General features: G+C 37.7%; 1 protein-coding gene across 1 annotated transcript in view; it reads left to right on the top strand.

The window, feature by feature from the left end:
* The window catches only part of CHCHD3 (coiled-coil-helix-coiled-coil-helix domain containing 3), a 286,866-nt gene that overhangs the window by 54,611 nt on the left and 214,511 nt on the right, over positions 1–17,744 (top strand). Inside the window, exon 3 of the mRNA XM_068549475.1 lies at positions 10,240–10,321. Within this exon, the coding sequence (XP_068405576.1) occupies positions 10,240–10,321 (82 nt within the window). The remainder of the gene's footprint in view (positions 1–10,239; positions 10,322–17,744) is intronic.

The following is a 17,744-nucleotide window of genomic DNA, read 5'->3' as shown; positions in this document are numbered from 1 at the left end:
ACAGATCTCCACCAATTGCGAAAATCATCTTTTATTTATAATTTTTCCACCTCATTCCTTTTTGTTCCATTTCTAAACTTGAAGAGAGGCCTATAATTGCTGCCTTCCGTTGTTCTCCTCCCACTGATTCCCGATGCCCAAACCATCTGATTTCCATGCACTCCCTGGGATGATAGGTAATTGTAAGCCATGCTGCCAGATCTTCCTCCTTCCTGAACCTGGACTAGGCCTTGGAGTCCTACACACAGCACCCCAGGCCGCTGCTGCCAGTTGATCGGAATTGGCACATGAGATGAAATCTGTTTATCATTTCTGTACATGGTACTTTGGTTCGTTTCTTCCATTCCACTCCATTCCATTCCATTCCATTCCTTCCTTGTCGCTAATGATGTTCTTCTTTCTCTCCTCTCCTTCATCTGATGAATTCTTAAGGCCTATTCCTAGCCTTCTACTCTTTTCTCTTTATACACTTTATTTTTTTCCAAGAGAATTCACTGAGCTCAGATCTGTAACAGTCATTTCCAAATCAGCATTTCCAGCCAAGTCTCAAATCAAATCTGAATTTCAGGTTCAAATATCTAATTGCGTACAATTCCATGTGGTGATTCTACCATTACTTTCAATTGAATGTGTCTGAAACTGAACTCATTATCTTTCTTCCCCAAACAGCCTCTCCTTCTTTCCTTAATTGACCATCATGGGTATTAGTTTTCTGGCATCTGGGTGCACCTTTGACTTTTTTCTCTTTCATCTCTCGGTCAGTAACAGATGACCAGTTTTTCCCATGAAAGCCCTTGCATCTTAGACTCCATCTTTATGGCCAGTATCCTCATCACCTTAAGCCCGTGTCTCTCAAACTTGAGCGAGCATCTGAAATCTGGTGGGCTTGTTAGCACACAGATTGCTGGGCCCCTCCCCCCAGGGCTTCTGATGTATAGTTCTGGGGTGGGTCTGAAATATTTGCATTTCTAACAAGTTCCAGGTGATGCTGCTGGGGGATTGGGGTGGGGGGGGGCTGGGCGGAGAGAATGAGGCTGTACTTTGAGAACCACTCCTTGCTTTATGCTTTCCCCATCCAGTTAATCTGCATATCTTTGCCAGATTAGACTTCTTGTAATGCCCCATTTCACTGCATTATTTTCATTTTTTTTTAACATCTTTATTGGAGTATAATTGCTTTACAGTGGTGTGTTAGTTTCTGCTTTACAACAAAGTGAATCAGTTATACATATACCTATGTTCCCATAACTCTTCCCTCTTGTGTCTCCCTCCCTCCCACCCTCCCCATCCCACCGCTCTAGGCGGTCACAAACCACTGAGCTGATCTCCCTTTGCCATGCGGCTGCTTCCCACTAGCTATCCGTCCCACGCTTGGTAGTGTATATATGTCCATGCCACTCCCCAACCCCGTCACAGCCTCCCCCTCCCCTTCCCCATATCCCCAAGTCCATTCTCTAGCAGGTCTGCATCCTTATTCCCGTCTTACCCCTAGGTTCCTCATGACCTTTTTTTTTTTTTTCTTAGATTCCATATATATGTGTTAGCATACGGTATTTGTTTTTCTCTTTCTGACTTACTTCACTCTGTATGACAGACTCTAGGTCCATCCACCTCACTACAAATAACTCAATTTCGTTTCTTTTTATGGCTGAGTAATATTCCATTGTATATATGTGCCACATCTTCTTTATCTATTCATCTGTTGATGGACACTTAGGTTGCTTCCATGTCCTGGCTATTGTAAATAGAGCTGTAATGATCCTTTTTGACCCACCTCCTAGAGAAATGGAAATAAAAACAAAAATAAACAAATGGGACCTAATGAAACTTAAAAGCTTTTGCACAGCAAAGGAAACCATAAACAAGACCAAAAGACAACCCTCAGAATGGGAGAAAATATTTGCAAATGAAGCAGCTGACAAAGGATTAACCTCCAAAATTTGCAAGCAGCTCATGTAGCTCAATAACAAAAAAACAAACAACCCAATCTAAAAATGGGCAGAAGACCTAAACAGACATTTCTCCAAAGAAGATATACAGATTGCCACAAACACATGAAAGAATGCTCAACATCATTAATCATTAGAGAAATGCAAATCAAAACTACAATGAGATATCATCTCACACCGGTCAGAATGGCCATCATCAAAAAATCTAGAAACAATAAATGCTGGAGAGGGTGTGGAGAAAAGGGAACCTTCTTGCACTGTTGGTGGGAATGTAAATTGATACAGCCACTATGGAGAACAGTATGGAGGTTCCTTAAAAAACTACAAGTAGAACTACCATATGACCCAGCAATCCCACTACTGGGCATATACCCTGAGAAAACCATAATTCAAAGAGTCATCATGTACCAAAATGTTCATTATTTTCATTTTTAAACAACTGTCCATGATGCCCTATTTCTTAATATTTCTTATCCAAACTCCTGCCTAGTTTTCAGGGCTCCTCACAATTGAGCATAATTTACCCTTCAATTTTTTTTTTCTTACAAACAAGCTTTGTTTGGTTTCCTTTCCATCTGTCTAATGTACGTCCTTGCTTGTGTCCGTCCTCCTTCATGAAATACTCCATGACTACAGCCCGCCTTTGTAAGTGTCATTAATACTAAACCCTCAAAGTACAATTTTAATAACTCAGACTCTTATCTCCTTAATGGTAGGGACCATTTGTCTCTTACAAAGCCTAGCGTAGGATTAAGTCAATGTGGATTTACTACCTAGTGAATTGATTGATTTCCCTAGTTTGTGTATTCCTTGAGGTCACTTGATTTGGGAGAAAATAATTAAACAAACAAAAATAACTTCATATAGTTGACCAGAGAATAGAAACCTGAGCTTAAGCATTAAAATAAACCTTATAGCCAGTACAGTAAGCTTATAATGAATACCCATCCTTCTCTCCTTTATAAATAATATACTGTTGGTAGTGGTGGCTCAATTTTCTGTACAGGAGGGTCCACAGGAGCAGAAACCTGGGGTGGTGGTGGCGGCAGTGGTGTGGAGAGTTGGGGAGAAGGCGCATATTTGTCTTGAATTTCTTTTTTGAGTGGCAGCCCACATTTTTTACTTAGATTATATGCGATTTTGCAGAGTGTGTGCTACGTTTTTTCTAAATCGTCCCTAAGCTACCCAAAAAGTTGGTGACTTATTTCACCTAATGACTGATGTTTGACTCCACAGATCAAACGATTAACACATTTTTATTGAACATCTGCTGTATGCCTAGAAGAGCCTGCACAATATTGCTCCCTCTCCCACCCTGTCCTTCCTTCCCTCTTTATTTTTGCTTTGTCTGTAAAGCCTAGAGGATGTTTTTGTTAGTTTGCAGGGTATTTGACAGACAGTTTTTCCAAATGAGTGGAGTGTCACTTCAGAGGAACAGTTGGCAGTATATGTTGTCAACGATAGACCCTTTTATTCTTTCACCTTCATGTTACCGGGCTTTTAGGGGAAGTGGAGGCTCAAGCATGAATTCAGTCCCGTTTAACGCTGCTGTGTAAGGGCATGGCTGTTGGAGATTTTCTAGTTTGGGTTCTCATTTTATAGAGGAGACAGCTTCGGCCTAAAGCAGTGATGTGTTTTTGAGCAAAATCACAAAAATGAATTGTGGCAAAACCAGGGCTAGATGGGAACCGCCTTTATTTCCAACTTGGTCCTCTTTGAATGTCATGACTCTTTATGGAGAAACCTTTGAATGCAGCCACACTCAGGACTATTGGAAAGAAAGAAGCAGGTTTGGGTGGTTTTGGTACTTCATTTGGGATTGGAGATTTAACGCTGTTGAATTGCTGGTTTTATCTCCAGTGAACAAAATACATCCCTTTGTGAAACAAACAAAAAAATTAAGCTATGCATCAAAAAGCAATATCCAGAGGTAATTATTATTTTTTAATTTAAATTATAGATCTTATTTTCCTAGAGGCTTTGTGAGGTCTTGCAACTATTATTCAGGTTATTAAGACATGAAATACTAGGTGTATGTGATTCTCAATACTGGTTTTATGAATTGTCTGCTTAAAAATGTGGAAACTGTAGAATATGAGTGATGAGCTTGTCTTTTGCTCTACAGCATCTGCAGTCTGGTATTGATGTTTGCTTTCACATAGAAGGTATTGTGGAGCTGGTTTCCACGAGTGCTTGTTGTGAAGCAAACAATAAAATGGACATTATTTGCATATTATGCCATTCAAATTAGAAATTTACGAAGGTATATAAATCCTGATGGAGCAATAATACTACAAAATAAGCCATTAACCTGATACAGTTAATGTTTAGGTTGCCAAACTGTAACACGGCGCCTTCTGATTCGATATTTATGGTTTTGAAAGTGCAGTTAAGGATTTTCATTCCAACATTGTCGTTAGCTTTAATGTATAAGTGGCCTCAGTTACCCTGCCAGGTATCTAGACAAATGGCATTTTTTTGAAGGCAGTCTTAGGATACGTTATCCTTAAGGTGATAGTAAATGTTATTTTCAGCTGAATATCATCATACTTAACACACTCTGTGTGTGTGTTTAAATCAGGTTTGTCTGCTAACTAGATGGTGCCACAAATGGATAATGGCAAACTGTTACGTGTTTCTTTCTAACCCCTGAGATTTATTCTAGCCATCTTTTGACTCTTCTAATCAAACTCTGTACCTTTTATAAGATAAGGAGCAGTACAAGATTTATCCTGCAACCCACATGCTGTGAGTCATTTACTTCTGATATACTGTGTGTTGTATTTCATTGATTGCATGGATGCTTCCATTATTATTTTTTAAACCATCAGTGCTTTTTTTGTATTAATGAATTTATTGAAATTATAAGATTAATGGATATTTCTGTGGAGCTGAAAATTTAATTTGGCTGTATCTTATGGTATAAGCTTTGGCTCAGCTGTCTCAGTCCTGGCAGAGTCCAGTGTTTATCTAAAATCTGCTGCTTGTGTTATGCAATTACATACATTTATTTTCTTCTGAGAGTAGATTTTCATAGTTCTCTTTGGTGTTTTTAAACTAGCATATGAAAATAACAGGGCTTATAAAATTGGACAAGGTATGTATCAGTAAATGGTAAAACCAGAAAGAAATGGAATAAAGGAAAAATCCCAAAGGACCTGACATTTTTCTAATAGGCAAGCCATAATTTTTATTAAGTAACTTGCAGAGATTGTTTCAGAAATACTGTAATTGGGGAGGGAATTATGCTGTAAGGATTATGCTAGGAAAATGAAAGAAAGGGAAAGTCATAGCGGAAAAAGTTACAAAGGAAATTGGTATGTCCCTTGAGGTCCAGGGAATCTGTGTAAGTCTCCAATCATGGTTGTATTTTCAGTCTTTGTTTTTTTCATAGATGATGAGCCATTCATAAAGTCATTTCATCTTTTGGAGTCATTTCTGTCCACTATTCAAGGAACTGTCTTAAATATATTATAGTGTCCCATCTTCTCCACCCCTTCCCTCTCTACCCCTCGTTTAACCAGTTTCTGAAAACAGAATTAGGACATTGTCATGTAATATAGAAGACAGGTGAGGTGTAATAAATTTATGCTACACTTTCTCTGAGAATTAAGACCATGGTATTCACAGTTCCTAAGAATACTAAGAATCATGTAGTATAAGGTTAGGAGTTTTTTATTTGATCCTGAAATTAGAAATTAGAGATTCTTAAAACTTCTTAAGAATTTAACTTAGAAATTTAGAATGTGGCTAAGAGGAGCAAAAGGTTGCTAGGCAGTCAGTAAAGCTGACTTTGGACTAACCAAAACATTTGTTTAGAATGTTGTTTACTAAAAACGAACAAAAATTTGAGCTGCTTTTAATACAAATATTTCTTATTTTCAATAGTAGTTTCAAATAAAGGGTTTAGGGCCGACTTGCTATAACCAAGCAATTGTAATGCTTGACTTTTTCTCACGTTTTATGGTTCGTGTTGTATCATCTTTAACTAACTGACAAAATGCCAGTCTTTGTGTTCACTGAGATACATATGCCATTGAGAAAAAAATTAAAATCGCTTCTGAGAACATTTTAGCAAGTACAGAGTACAACTATGTGAAGAAAGCATCCTTTTGTCTTAATACATTTTAAAAGGGAGGTGTGTACGTTATGTGAAAATTATAGAGCCCTACTTACTGAGCCTGAACTAGTTTTGCAGGTTTCTGTGGCCAGTCTGATTTATATGGCTTGAAAATTTCTCGTTTTTACTTTTTCTCATTTCACAAACTCTGCCAGTCCTCAAAGATCTACGGGAAACTCACTGTGCTAATAGGCAAAGTTGGCCTTTCTGTGCTTCTTTTAAAGTAGTCCATCCTGAAACACTGACCTTTTAGTTTAATAACAGTTTTATTTGAGAGAATGTTCAGATTCTGAAGCTGAAAAGAGTGTTTTCAGAAAAGCCATTTTGAATAGTGGTCTCCAAATGGTATATCTTTTTCCCTTATGCACTTTGGACCAGACCTATCAGAAGAAATATATTGTTGCTTTCTGTATTCTATTGATTGAAAAACAAATAACTTGAAACTTAGATTTGCTCAAAACCCATTACCACGCTGGTTTATTTTCCTGCCTGGGCTTTGAATTGCTATTTTAGATTTTAAACTCTTTATGCTTGGTCATGTTTTATCTTTTGTTATTTTAAATTCTCCATTATAGCTAAGCTAATTCTCCATTTCAGCTGTGACCTTGGACGTGAGACCCAAAAGTTTTGTGTGTGTGTGTGTTTCTTTTCCAGAAATAGCTAGGGCATTAGAGAGACAGCTATGCTTTAGTCCCTTGACTGACCAGAAGTGATGTGAACTAGCCCGTCCCTTGGGCATGTCTTCTTCAGTGGCTTCTGGAGCTTCCCTGACCTTTGCATCTCTTGTGCTTCCTCTTCCCATCTTTCTCCCTCCCCTCGTGGCCTCCCTAGGTGATACCACCATTATCTCCATCTATCAGTATTTACCACCTCATCCCATGGTAGGTGGCTTGGCAGGCATGAGAGGCAGGAGGGTATAGAGAAGGAAGACAAGCCTTGAAGCTGCGTTTCCTTCTCTGCAGTCTCTTGCATGGCTGCCTTCCCAGCCACCCAGCTGGTTGCCATGTGGTATTGGAGTCCTTACCGTTCCCTTCCAGGTTTATCACATCATCATGAAAAGCTCACTGCTGATTTTGGCTCTTCCCCTGGTAGCAAGCCCTTATGTAAGAGGCGTACAATGCACTATTAAGATATGTTGTATCAGCTCACTTTAGAAAACTGATCTCACTGCTTCATGCTTAGACCTGGTATACCAAGGTCTTACTGAAGCCTAGTTTTAATTGAGTGAAATTCAGTTGAATTGTGATTGAGAATTTGATCGAATTTTGCATGAGAAAAATTTTGCTGCAATAATTTGAAGCAATCGGGAATTTGTGTGATTTTACACGTGGTCTGACTGTGTGTTGATCCTAACTGGTATGTACACTTCAGAATATAGTTTGATCGGGTAGTACTAATTGGGTGAAATATTTGTCTCAATTTTTGCCACTAATAGAGCTACCAGCTGTGAACAGCTTGAAAAAATGTCACGTTGTTTTGCTTGTTTATAAGAAGGAGATGAAAATGTGAAAATCATCACCTTATAGAGTGCATAGCTGAGAACTTCATAGCCAGCTGACACCTATGTAACCTACCCGGTTTTGTTTTTGGATGAGGAAATCAAAAGTCAGATAGGTTAACTGATTGATCTAAAGTCTAGCTAATCGAAAAACAAAGGCTATCCATATCCAGACTCCTTGCTGAGCTCTTACTGTCTGTAATTTCTCTAGTGGGATTTGTATTATTTTGGACGTTTAAGTCTTAAGATTTGCCGGAATCAAACAATTCCCCGTTCTAGTTTTAATTAATTAATTAATTAATTAATTTTGTGTGACCTTTTCAAAGCAGAGACTTGCCTCTTTCTCATGCTACAAGGTAGGAGAGATGGCAAACAGCAGCGTAGTGTATATATAGTTCAAATGGAGAACATCCATTTTAGAGCAACCTTTTGAGAAAACTGCTGCCCAGAGAGGCTAGTAACTTCCCCAAGGTACCCCAAATTGTTGATGCCCAAGCTGGGATCAGACCTCAGCTAGTGTTTACCTCTTTTTCTGATTCCTTGTCCATTATTCTTTTTATTTATATTGTATTCTTTTTTTTTTTTTTACAGCTTTATTGAGATACATTTAACATAATACTCATTTAAAGTGTACAGTTCAGTGGTTTTCAGTATTTACAGAGTTGTGCACCCATCTTACAATCTATTGATAGTTTCAGAACATTTTCAATACCCACAAAAGAAATCCTGTATCCTTAGCTGTCACTCTCCATTCCCCCCTCCCCTGCCCCAGGCAACCACTAATCTACTTCCTTTGTCTACAGATATGCCCTTCCTAGACATTTCATATCAGTGGGCACATACAATATGTGACCTTTTGTGTCTGGCTTCTTTCACTTAGCACAGTGTTTTCAAGATTCATCCATGTTGTAGCATGTATTAGTACTTCATAACTATTTATGGCTGAATAATATCACACTGAATGGATATACTACATTTTGTTTATCCCTTCATCAGTTGATTAGCATTTAGGTTGTCTTCACTGTTGGGATATTGTGAATAATGCTGCCATAATATTCATGTACAAGTTTTTGTGTAGACATATATTTTCAGTTCTCTTGGATATATACAGTACATAACAGTGGAATTGCTGGATAATATGGTAACTTTGTTCAGCATTTTGAGAAACTGCCAAACTATTTTTATAGTGACTGCATCGTTTTACATTCCCACCAGCAATGTATGAAGGTTTCAATTTCTCCACATTCTCACCAGCCCTTGTTATTGTCCTTTTGATTATAGTGGGTTTGAATTGGTAAGTCATTGTGGTTTTGGTTTGCATTTCCCTAATGATGAATGCTGTTGAGTGATTTTTCATGCAGTTATTGGCCATTTGAATACCTTCTTTAGGGAAATGCCTATTTATGTCCTTTGCCCATTTTTAATTTTGTTGTCATTTTATTGTTCTGTTCAGTTGTTCTGTTGTAAGAATTCTTTGTATATTCCGGATACAAGCCACTTGTTAGCTATATGATTTGCCAGTATTTTCTCGCATTCTGTGGGTTGTCTTTTCACCTTCTTGATAATGTCCTTTGATGTTATTGTTTTCTGATAGTCCACAATTAAGAGAAGACATCCTTAGGACCTTTCGTATATCTTCTTTGTTATTGCCCAGTGTCAGCTAAATTTTAAAGTTTTTGCATATCCTGTTGTAATTCATTTTTTGCATATTCCAGAAGGCAAGGTGCTTATAATGCAAGATTGTCAAATAAAATGTCATTGAAGAGCAGAGACAGTACTAATTTCCGTCTAATAGGCTCAACCAGTTGAAATACTTGTTAGGTCCTGTGTGTATTCCTAGATCTTAAGTGTTTCTGGTGCTTTCTTGGTCATAATTTTGGGTAGTGGGTTTTGGGTAGTGAAGAGGAAAGAGTCCTTGCTTATTTCTTATGGAAGGCTCTTAAAGAGTATGTAAAATTTGTCTCTTTTATTTGCTATCATAGCTGTAAGAATCTTACAGAACATGTTGTACAAAATCTTCTAATTGGAAAGACCAGATGTTTCAGATCAAGTCATTAGGTATTTAGAAAGCTCCAGCCGTGTTGTCAGCACTGTTCTGTGTCTCTCTCTCCAATTGTTGGCACTTGAATTTGAATGACGTTTTCCAAAAAATATGGTTTTAAATATGAGTCATAAATTCCCTTTTTTTCGTAAATTATGGAAAAATGAATGTAACTACAAATGATTTTCTTTCTCTAATAAGTGATTTTTTAAAATGTTTAATTATCAAAGTAGGAATGTTTTGGTGTCATTTTCCTCTCTGAAGTCCCTTCCTTACACCCTCTCCTCCCCCTCTATGCAGTTGTCAGACTTTAATGGTAGGACATCATTTTAAAGAATTTGTACTTAATGGCTCAGTCCCACTGGGCAGTAGTAAGCAGCTCCTTGAGTTTATTATAACTTTTGGCAGGTGTGGAGATTTCTAGGTCACCAGGGAACTCTTGATTAAATTTCTCCTGAAGTGCACTAATTGGTCTTTTCCACCATGCTTAGGTGGTTCCAAGGAGACACTGACCAGCTGGCAAAACTTTGCCTATTAAGATCTAGTCTCAGCTTTGCCTTCCTGAGTATTCTCATGCTTTTGTTTAAAAAAGTCACTTATTTTATCTCCTTCCCCTCTTTATTGATTTTAGTTTCTGATGAAGAATTGAAAAGAAGAGTGGCTGAGGAACTGGCATTGGAGCAGGCCAAGAAAGAATCTGAAAATCAGAAACGGTGAGCTTCATGGTGTTTGAGACAGATTTTGGCAGACTTGTCATATTTATGAAATATTTTTGGAGAGGAATGATTATAATAAGACTCATCATTTGTATTCGGCTGAACATGTATGAACGTGGCTGTTTGTGGTTTTGGATTGTGCTTGTTAAAGCCCTAGGTTATCCCCTTCCCAAACTCAATTGTAAATGACCATTTTATTTCTTGTGTATTTCTTAGTTGCATGAATAATTGAGCCCTGTTTTTTCAATATGTGAGAAGTAGTTCTTGAGGATTCTCCTGGCATTTCTCAGGCTAGGTTCTTTTAATGAATATATCTATGATTGAAAATTACATCGTCTACTGTGGGTATTAAGGTTAACAGTATTGTAGCTAATAATATTATATGTTATAGATAGTACCCATGTTAATAAGTAGCACTGATTAGTAGTATGCTCACTTAAAAAAATCAAAGATGTTACAGATGAGTGTAAGGTTGAAAAAACAAAATCCTCTGTAATTTCATCCTACAGAGATAACCACGCTTGAACATTTCATTCCTCTAGATTTTTTTGTATACGTCTATATTATTGTTGTCATTATTACTACTTCTACTAACAATAGCTGCTAAAAGAATGTTCACTGAAATGTTTTTGTAATAGAAAACTGGAAACAATCCAGATGCCCATCATGGAGGGCTGGATGAGTGAATTATGGTACACGGAATTTTATTACAGTGGAATATTAGACAGTCAAGTAGATCTTATGTGCTGATTCAAAAAGATGTTTAAAGGCTGTAAACTGAAAAGAAAGCAATGTTCAAAACAACATAGATAATTATTTTTTTTTGGTAAAAGTACTACTTTTTAAAGACTTAAAGTATATACTTATTCATAGAAATATGTGGATACATTTTAATTCAAGATAGAGTCAAGTGCTTCCCATCTGTGCTATTTCTGAAATTTCCATATAGCACAAAGCATTATTATTATTATATGATTATGCAAATATCTTTCACATACACAATGACTACTACCAGTAGATGGTTTGTAAGATTGTGTGTGTGTGTATGTGTGTGTGTGTGTGTGTGTGTTTGTTTTGGACTGCTTCACTAGTTTGGTTGAGAGAGCTAATGTAAGGAATCTTTGAATTGGATTCTAGTCTTCACTGGCTATAGGGGCTTCAGCGTATAATTTAACCTCTTTGGGCCTTAAATATTTCATCTCTAAAGTGAGGGTTTATGACATGTTCTCTAACATTTCTTCTCTTTGACGAAGTGCTAAATAAGCTAGGTCCGATTTGCCTGAAACGTGTAGAACAGGACATGAGTTTTACTGTACATTAAGACCACCATTTTTCTCAGGAAAGAGAGAAGGCTCATGGCTTAGGGTTTTAAAAATCAAGATGTAGTTAGTACTGCTAAAAGTGTCTACGCATATTTCAATAGTTTCCCGTGCAGCACTCCATAATTATTTAATTGGGGTTAGGTTGATGGAGTATATAATTAGATAGTGAAGTTAAAATATTCAAAAAAAATTCAGACCATTTTCATTAAGAAGCAGAGAAAATCAATGTGTTATGGTAGAATTCCTTGTCTTTGAAATTTTATTACTTTTAATTGAATTTTATTTTAATAAGGAGTTTTTGGTTAGGCCTTCATATTTACTTTGCTTATTATATTTCACATAGGAATTTTTTGTCTTCCTTTCTTCCCCTATGGTACAGGCTTTTGTTACAGTAATTCTCACTGTGGTGGGTTTTTTTTTTCCCCCTCCATGACTTAGCTCCCATTTGTTCTCCGGTTCTATGAAAGGTAAAGGGCAGATGAGATGGATAAAAGGTGCCAGTGAGGGCTGATTTCATCTCTCATGTGGACTGGGGTTGGCAGCCTAGCTGTAACCTGGGACAAATGACTATTGATAAAGAATTTATTTTCTGTCACTTTTAAGAGGAGCAGAGGGTGGTACAGCCTTTTTTATTGTTTTCTCTTTAAAAAAAATGTTTTGTTTGAAGGCTTCTTCATGCAAACCTTCAGCTGTCAAATCTTGGCAAAAAGTGTGTGTTTATCTGTGTGATAGCTCTCAGAAGAATCAATAGCTATTTTTTTTCTTTTTTCAACCAGAGAAGAAACTTCAGAAAAAACATTAAGAAGGTTTTCTGTGCTGTCTTTTAAAAGCAACTTTTTGGAGAAACAAAGCATTTATAGATAATTGTATCTGTTGCCTTAATTGAATAAAGCCTTGGAAGCAGTTTTAGAAAATGGTTCCTTGTGTCCTGGACTGTCAGTGGTACATGCCTGGCTTTCCAAGTCTTCTCTTTTCACCCAAGATGTACCCATAACTGTAGTTGAGTTCCTAAGCCCTTAAGATTGGGGCATAGGCACATGTAAGTGTAAGGGATCCAAGGTATGCAGAAAGGACTTTGGAAATTATTTCCATTGTGATATTTTTCTTTATAGGATAGTTATCATTTTTAACCTTTTTATTATGGGCATTTTAAAACACCTTCAAAAACAGAAGGGTACAGTGAATCCCCATGACACTGTTTCAACAATTCTTGTTTCATCTATACCCCATTCACTCCACCTATGTGATGAATGGTAAGGAGAAGCACCAACATTTTTAATAGGTTGGTGAATTTCATGGCAGGGAAATACTCTGAAATATCTTCTGTCAGGCTAGCTTAAATAAGGACCTTGTTTCAGTTAGGTTTTTTTGGTTGAAAGACTGGAACTTAACTCTGGCCGACTTGGGAAGCAAGGAAATTTTTAGAAGAATATTAGATAGTTGAAAGGAATCAAAAGGAAGACTAGAGAACCACTAGGTAGGGAAGAACTGGGTAGTACTTAAAACTTTACACAGTGAGGAAGAAGTAATTCCCCAGGATGACGGTTCCATGATAAAGGGGAAAGGATGGTGGGTGGCTGAATTTCATTGAAATGAAAATGCCATCGATTTCTAAGAAGCATTGTATTTGATGTACCACTAAGAAAAAAATTGCTGCAAATAATAACCCAGTAGTTTATATCTTAGAATTTTTTAATTGAAAGAGCTCATTAAGACTGACTTTGAATTTCTAAAAACCTATCACTTGTATGTTCATAAAAAGGAAAATGTAAGTGAAATAAATAGGTTAAGGCAGTGTTGTCAACTAGGGGAGATTTTGGTTTCCAGGGGACACATGAAAATGTCTGGAGACTTTTTTTGGCTGTCACAACTAGTTAGGTCTTACTGGCATCTAGTGGGTAGAGGCCAGGGATACTGCTAAACATTCTGTAATGCACAGGATACCCCCCACCCAAAAAAAAAAAAAACAAACCTCACAAAAAAACAAAGAATTATCTGGCCCAAAATGTCAGTAGTGCTGATAGTGAGAAACCCAAGGTTAAGGGACTCAAAACCTGTTCATGTTGGTTCTGATTCTTCTTAATTGTTCTGTGACTCAGGGTCTTGATGTCTGTGTTTTTATCATATTCTGTGCCATCAAAACCTTGATGACACAGCATTCTGCTGTTGTACCTGGGATTTTTCCAGGCTGCTGACACCAGTTTTGCAAATTTTGCTGCTTATGCACAAGCTATGCCAACTATTCAGGACCAGGCTGGCAGACTGCAAGTGTGAGGTGCTTTCAGGCATGTGGAAACGTGGGCAGATAGGGTCCTAGAACTGTATTTCGTCAGTACAGTCTGTACATACTCTAGACCATAACCTCTGTTAGGTTGGAAATGATTTTTTTTTTTTTTTTGAATTAGGGTATAGTTGTTTTACACTGTTGTGTTAGTTTCTGCTGTACAACAAAGTGGAGTTCCCTGTGCTATACAGCAGGTTCTCATTAGTTATCTATTTTATACATATTAGTTAGTGTATATATGTCAATTCCAATCTTCCAATTCATCCCACCTCCACTTCCTCCTTTGGTGTCCATACGTTTGTACTCTATGTCTGTGTCTCTATTTCTGCCTTGCAGACCGGTTCATCTGTACCATTTCTCTAGATTCCACATATATGTGTTAATATACAATATTTGTTTTTCTCTTTCTGACTTCGCTCTGTATGACAGTCTCTAGGTTCATCCATGTCTCTGCAGATGACCCAATTTTGTTCCTTTTTTTTTTTTTTTAGAAAGTGCTGTCTTTTATTTATTTATTTATATTTTTGGTTGCGTCGAGTCTTCGTTTCTGTGCGAGGGCTGTCTATAGTTGCGGCAAGTGGGGGCCACTCTTCATCGCGGTGCGCGGGCCTCTCGCTATCGCGGCCTCTCTTGTTGTGGAGCACAGGCTCCAGATGCGCAGACTCAGTAATTGTGGCTCACGGGCCTAGCTGCTCCGCGGCATGTGGGATCCTCCCAGACCAGGGTTCGAACCCGTGTCCCTTGCATTGGCAGGCAGACTCTCAACCACTGCGCCACCAGGGAAGCCCCTCGTTCCTTTTTATGGTTAAGTAATATTCCGTTGTATATATTTACCACATCTTCTTTATCCATTCGTCTGTTGATGGACATTTAGGTTGCTTCCACGACCTGGCTATTGTAAATAGTGCTGCAGTGAACATTGGGGTGCATGTGTCTTTTTGAGTTATGTTTTTCTCTGGGTATATGCCCAGTAGTGGGATTGCTGGGTCTTATGGTAATTCTACTTTTAGTTTTTTAAGGAACCTCCATACTGTTCTCCATAGTGGCTGTATCAATTTACATTCCCACCAACAGTGCAAGAGTGTTCCCTTTTCTCCACACCCTCTCCAGCATTTATTGCTTGTAGATTTTTTGATGATGGCCATCTGACCGGTGTGAGATGATACCTCATTGTAGTTTTGATTTGCATTTCTCTAATAATCAGTGATGTTGAGCAGCTTTTCATATGCCTCTTGGCCATCTGAATGTCTTCTTTGGAGAAATGTCTATTTAGGTCTTCTGCTCATTTTTTTATTGGGTTTTATTTTTTTAAAATATTGAGCTGCATGAGCTGTTTGTATATTTTGGAGATTGATTCATTTGCAAATATTTTCTCCCATTCTGAGGGTTGTCTTTTTGTCTTGTTTATGGTTTACTTAGCTGTGCAGAAGCTTTTAAGTTTCATTAGGTCCCATTTGTTTATTTTTGTTTTTATTTCCATTACTCTAGAAGGTGGGTCAAAAAGGGTCTTGTTGTGATTTATGTCAAAGAGTGTTCTTCCTACGTTTTCCTCTAAGAGTTTTATAGTGTCTGGCCTTTAATCCATTTTGAGTTTATTTTTGTGTATGGTGTTAGGGAGTGTACTAATTTCATTCTTTTACATCTAGCTGTCCGGTTTTCCCAGCACCACTTATTGAAGAGACTGTCCTTTCTCCATTGTATATCCTTGCCTCCTTTGTCATAGATTAGTTGATCATAGGTGCGTGGGTTTATCTCTGGGCTTTCTATTCTGTTCCATTGATATATATTTCTGTTTTTGTGCCAGTACCATACTGTCTTGATTACTGTAGCTTTGTAGTATGGTCGGAAGTCAGGGAGCCTGATTCCTCCAGCTCCGTTTTTTTTTTTTTTTCCTCACAAGATTGCTTTGGCTATTTGGGGTCTTTTGTGTCTCCATACAAATTTTAAGATTTTTTGTTCTAGTTCTGTGAAAAATGCCATTGGTAATTTGGTAGGAATTGCACTGAATCTGTAGGTTGCGTTGGGTAGTATAGTCATTTTCACAATATTGATTCTTCCAATTCAAGAACATGGTATATCTCTCCATCTGTTTGTGTCATCTTTGATTTCTTTCATCAGTGTCTTACAGTTTTCTGAGTACAGGTCTTTTACCTCCTTAGGTAGGTTTATTCCTAGGTATTTTATTCTTTTTGTTGCAATGGTGAATAGGATTGTTTCCTTAATTTCTCTTTCTGATCTTTCATTGTTAGTGTATAGGAGTGCAAGAGATTTCTGTGCATTAATTTTGTATCTTGCTGCTTTACCAAATTCATCGATTAGCTCTAGTAGTGTTCTGGTGGCATCTTTAGGATTTTCTATGTATAGTATCATGTCATCTGCAAACAGTGACAGTTTTACTTCTTTTACAATTTGTATTCCTTTTATTTCTTTTTTATTAAAATAAATTTATTTTTATTTATTTATTTTTGGCTGCATTCAGTCTTCGTTGCTGCGCGCAGGCCTTCTCTGGTTGCGGCGAGTGGGGGCTACTCTTTGTTGTGGTGCGTGGGCTTCTCATTGTGGTTGCTTTTCTTGTTGCAGAGCACAGGCTCTAGGTGCACAGGCTACAGTAGTTTTGGCACGTGGGCTCAGTAGTTGTGGCTTGCGGGCTCTAGAGCACAGGCTCAGTAGTTGTGGTGCACGGGCTTAGTTGCTCTGTGGCATGTGGGATCTTCCTGGACTAGGGCTCAAACCTGTGTCCCCTGCATTGGCAGGCAGATTCTTAACCACTGCACCACCAGGGAAGTCCCCTTTTATTTCTTTTTCTTCTCTGATTGCTGTGGCTAGGGCTTGCAAAAGTATGTTGAATAATAGTGGCAAGAGTGGACATCCTTGTCTTGTTCCTGATCTTAGAGGAAATGCTTTCAGTTTTTCACCATTGAGAATGATGTTTGCTGTGGGTTTGTCATATACGGCTTTTATTATGTTGAGGTAGCTCCCTTCTATGCCCACTTTCCGGAGAGTTTTTATCATAAATGGGTGTTGAATTTTGTCGAAAACTTTTTCTGCATCTATTGAGATGATCATATGGTTTTTATTCTTCAACTTGCTACTGTGGTGTAGCACATGGATTGATTTGCATATATTGAAGAATCTTTGCATCCCTGGGATAAATCCCACTTGATCATGGTGTCTGATCCTTTTAATGTGTTGTTGGATTCTGTTTGCTAGTATTTTGTTGAGGATTTTTGCATCTATATTCATCAGTGATACTGGTCTGTAATTTTCTTTTTTTGTAGTGTCTTTGTCTGGTTTTGGTATCAGGGTGATGGTGGCCTCATAGAATGAGTTTGGGAGTGTTCCTTCCTCTGCAATGTTTTGGAAGAGTTTGAGAAGGATGGGTGTTAGCTCTTCTCTAAATGTTTGATAGAATTCACTTGTGAAGCCATCTGGTCCTGGACTTTTGTTTGTTGGAAGATTTTTAATCACAGTTTCAATTTCATTACTTGTGATTGGTCTGTTCATATTTTCTATTTCTTCCTGGTTCAGTCTTGGAAGGTTATACCTTTCTAAGAATTTGTCCATTTCTTCCAGGTTGTCCATTTTATTGGCATAGAGTTGCTTGTAGTAGTCTCTCATGATCCTTTGTATCTCTACAGTGTCTGTTGTAACTTCTTTTTCATTTCTGATTTTATTGATTTGAGTCCTCTCCCTGTTTTTCTTGATGAGTCTGGCTAAAGGTTTATCAATTTTGTTTATCTTCTCAAAGAAACAGCTTTTAGATTTATTGATCTTTGCTATTGTTTTCTTTGTTTCTATTTCATTTATTTCTGCT

This window comes from Eschrichtius robustus, chromosome 8 (assembly GCF_028021215.1).
Source record: "Eschrichtius robustus isolate mEscRob2 chromosome 8, mEscRob2.pri, whole genome shotgun sequence".
Classification (NCBI taxonomy): Eukaryota; Metazoa; Chordata; class Mammalia; order Artiodactyla; family Eschrichtiidae; genus Eschrichtius; species Eschrichtius robustus.
The sequence above is the reverse complement of the archived record's forward strand: the minus strand, read 5'-3'. Positions and strand labels throughout refer to the sequence as shown.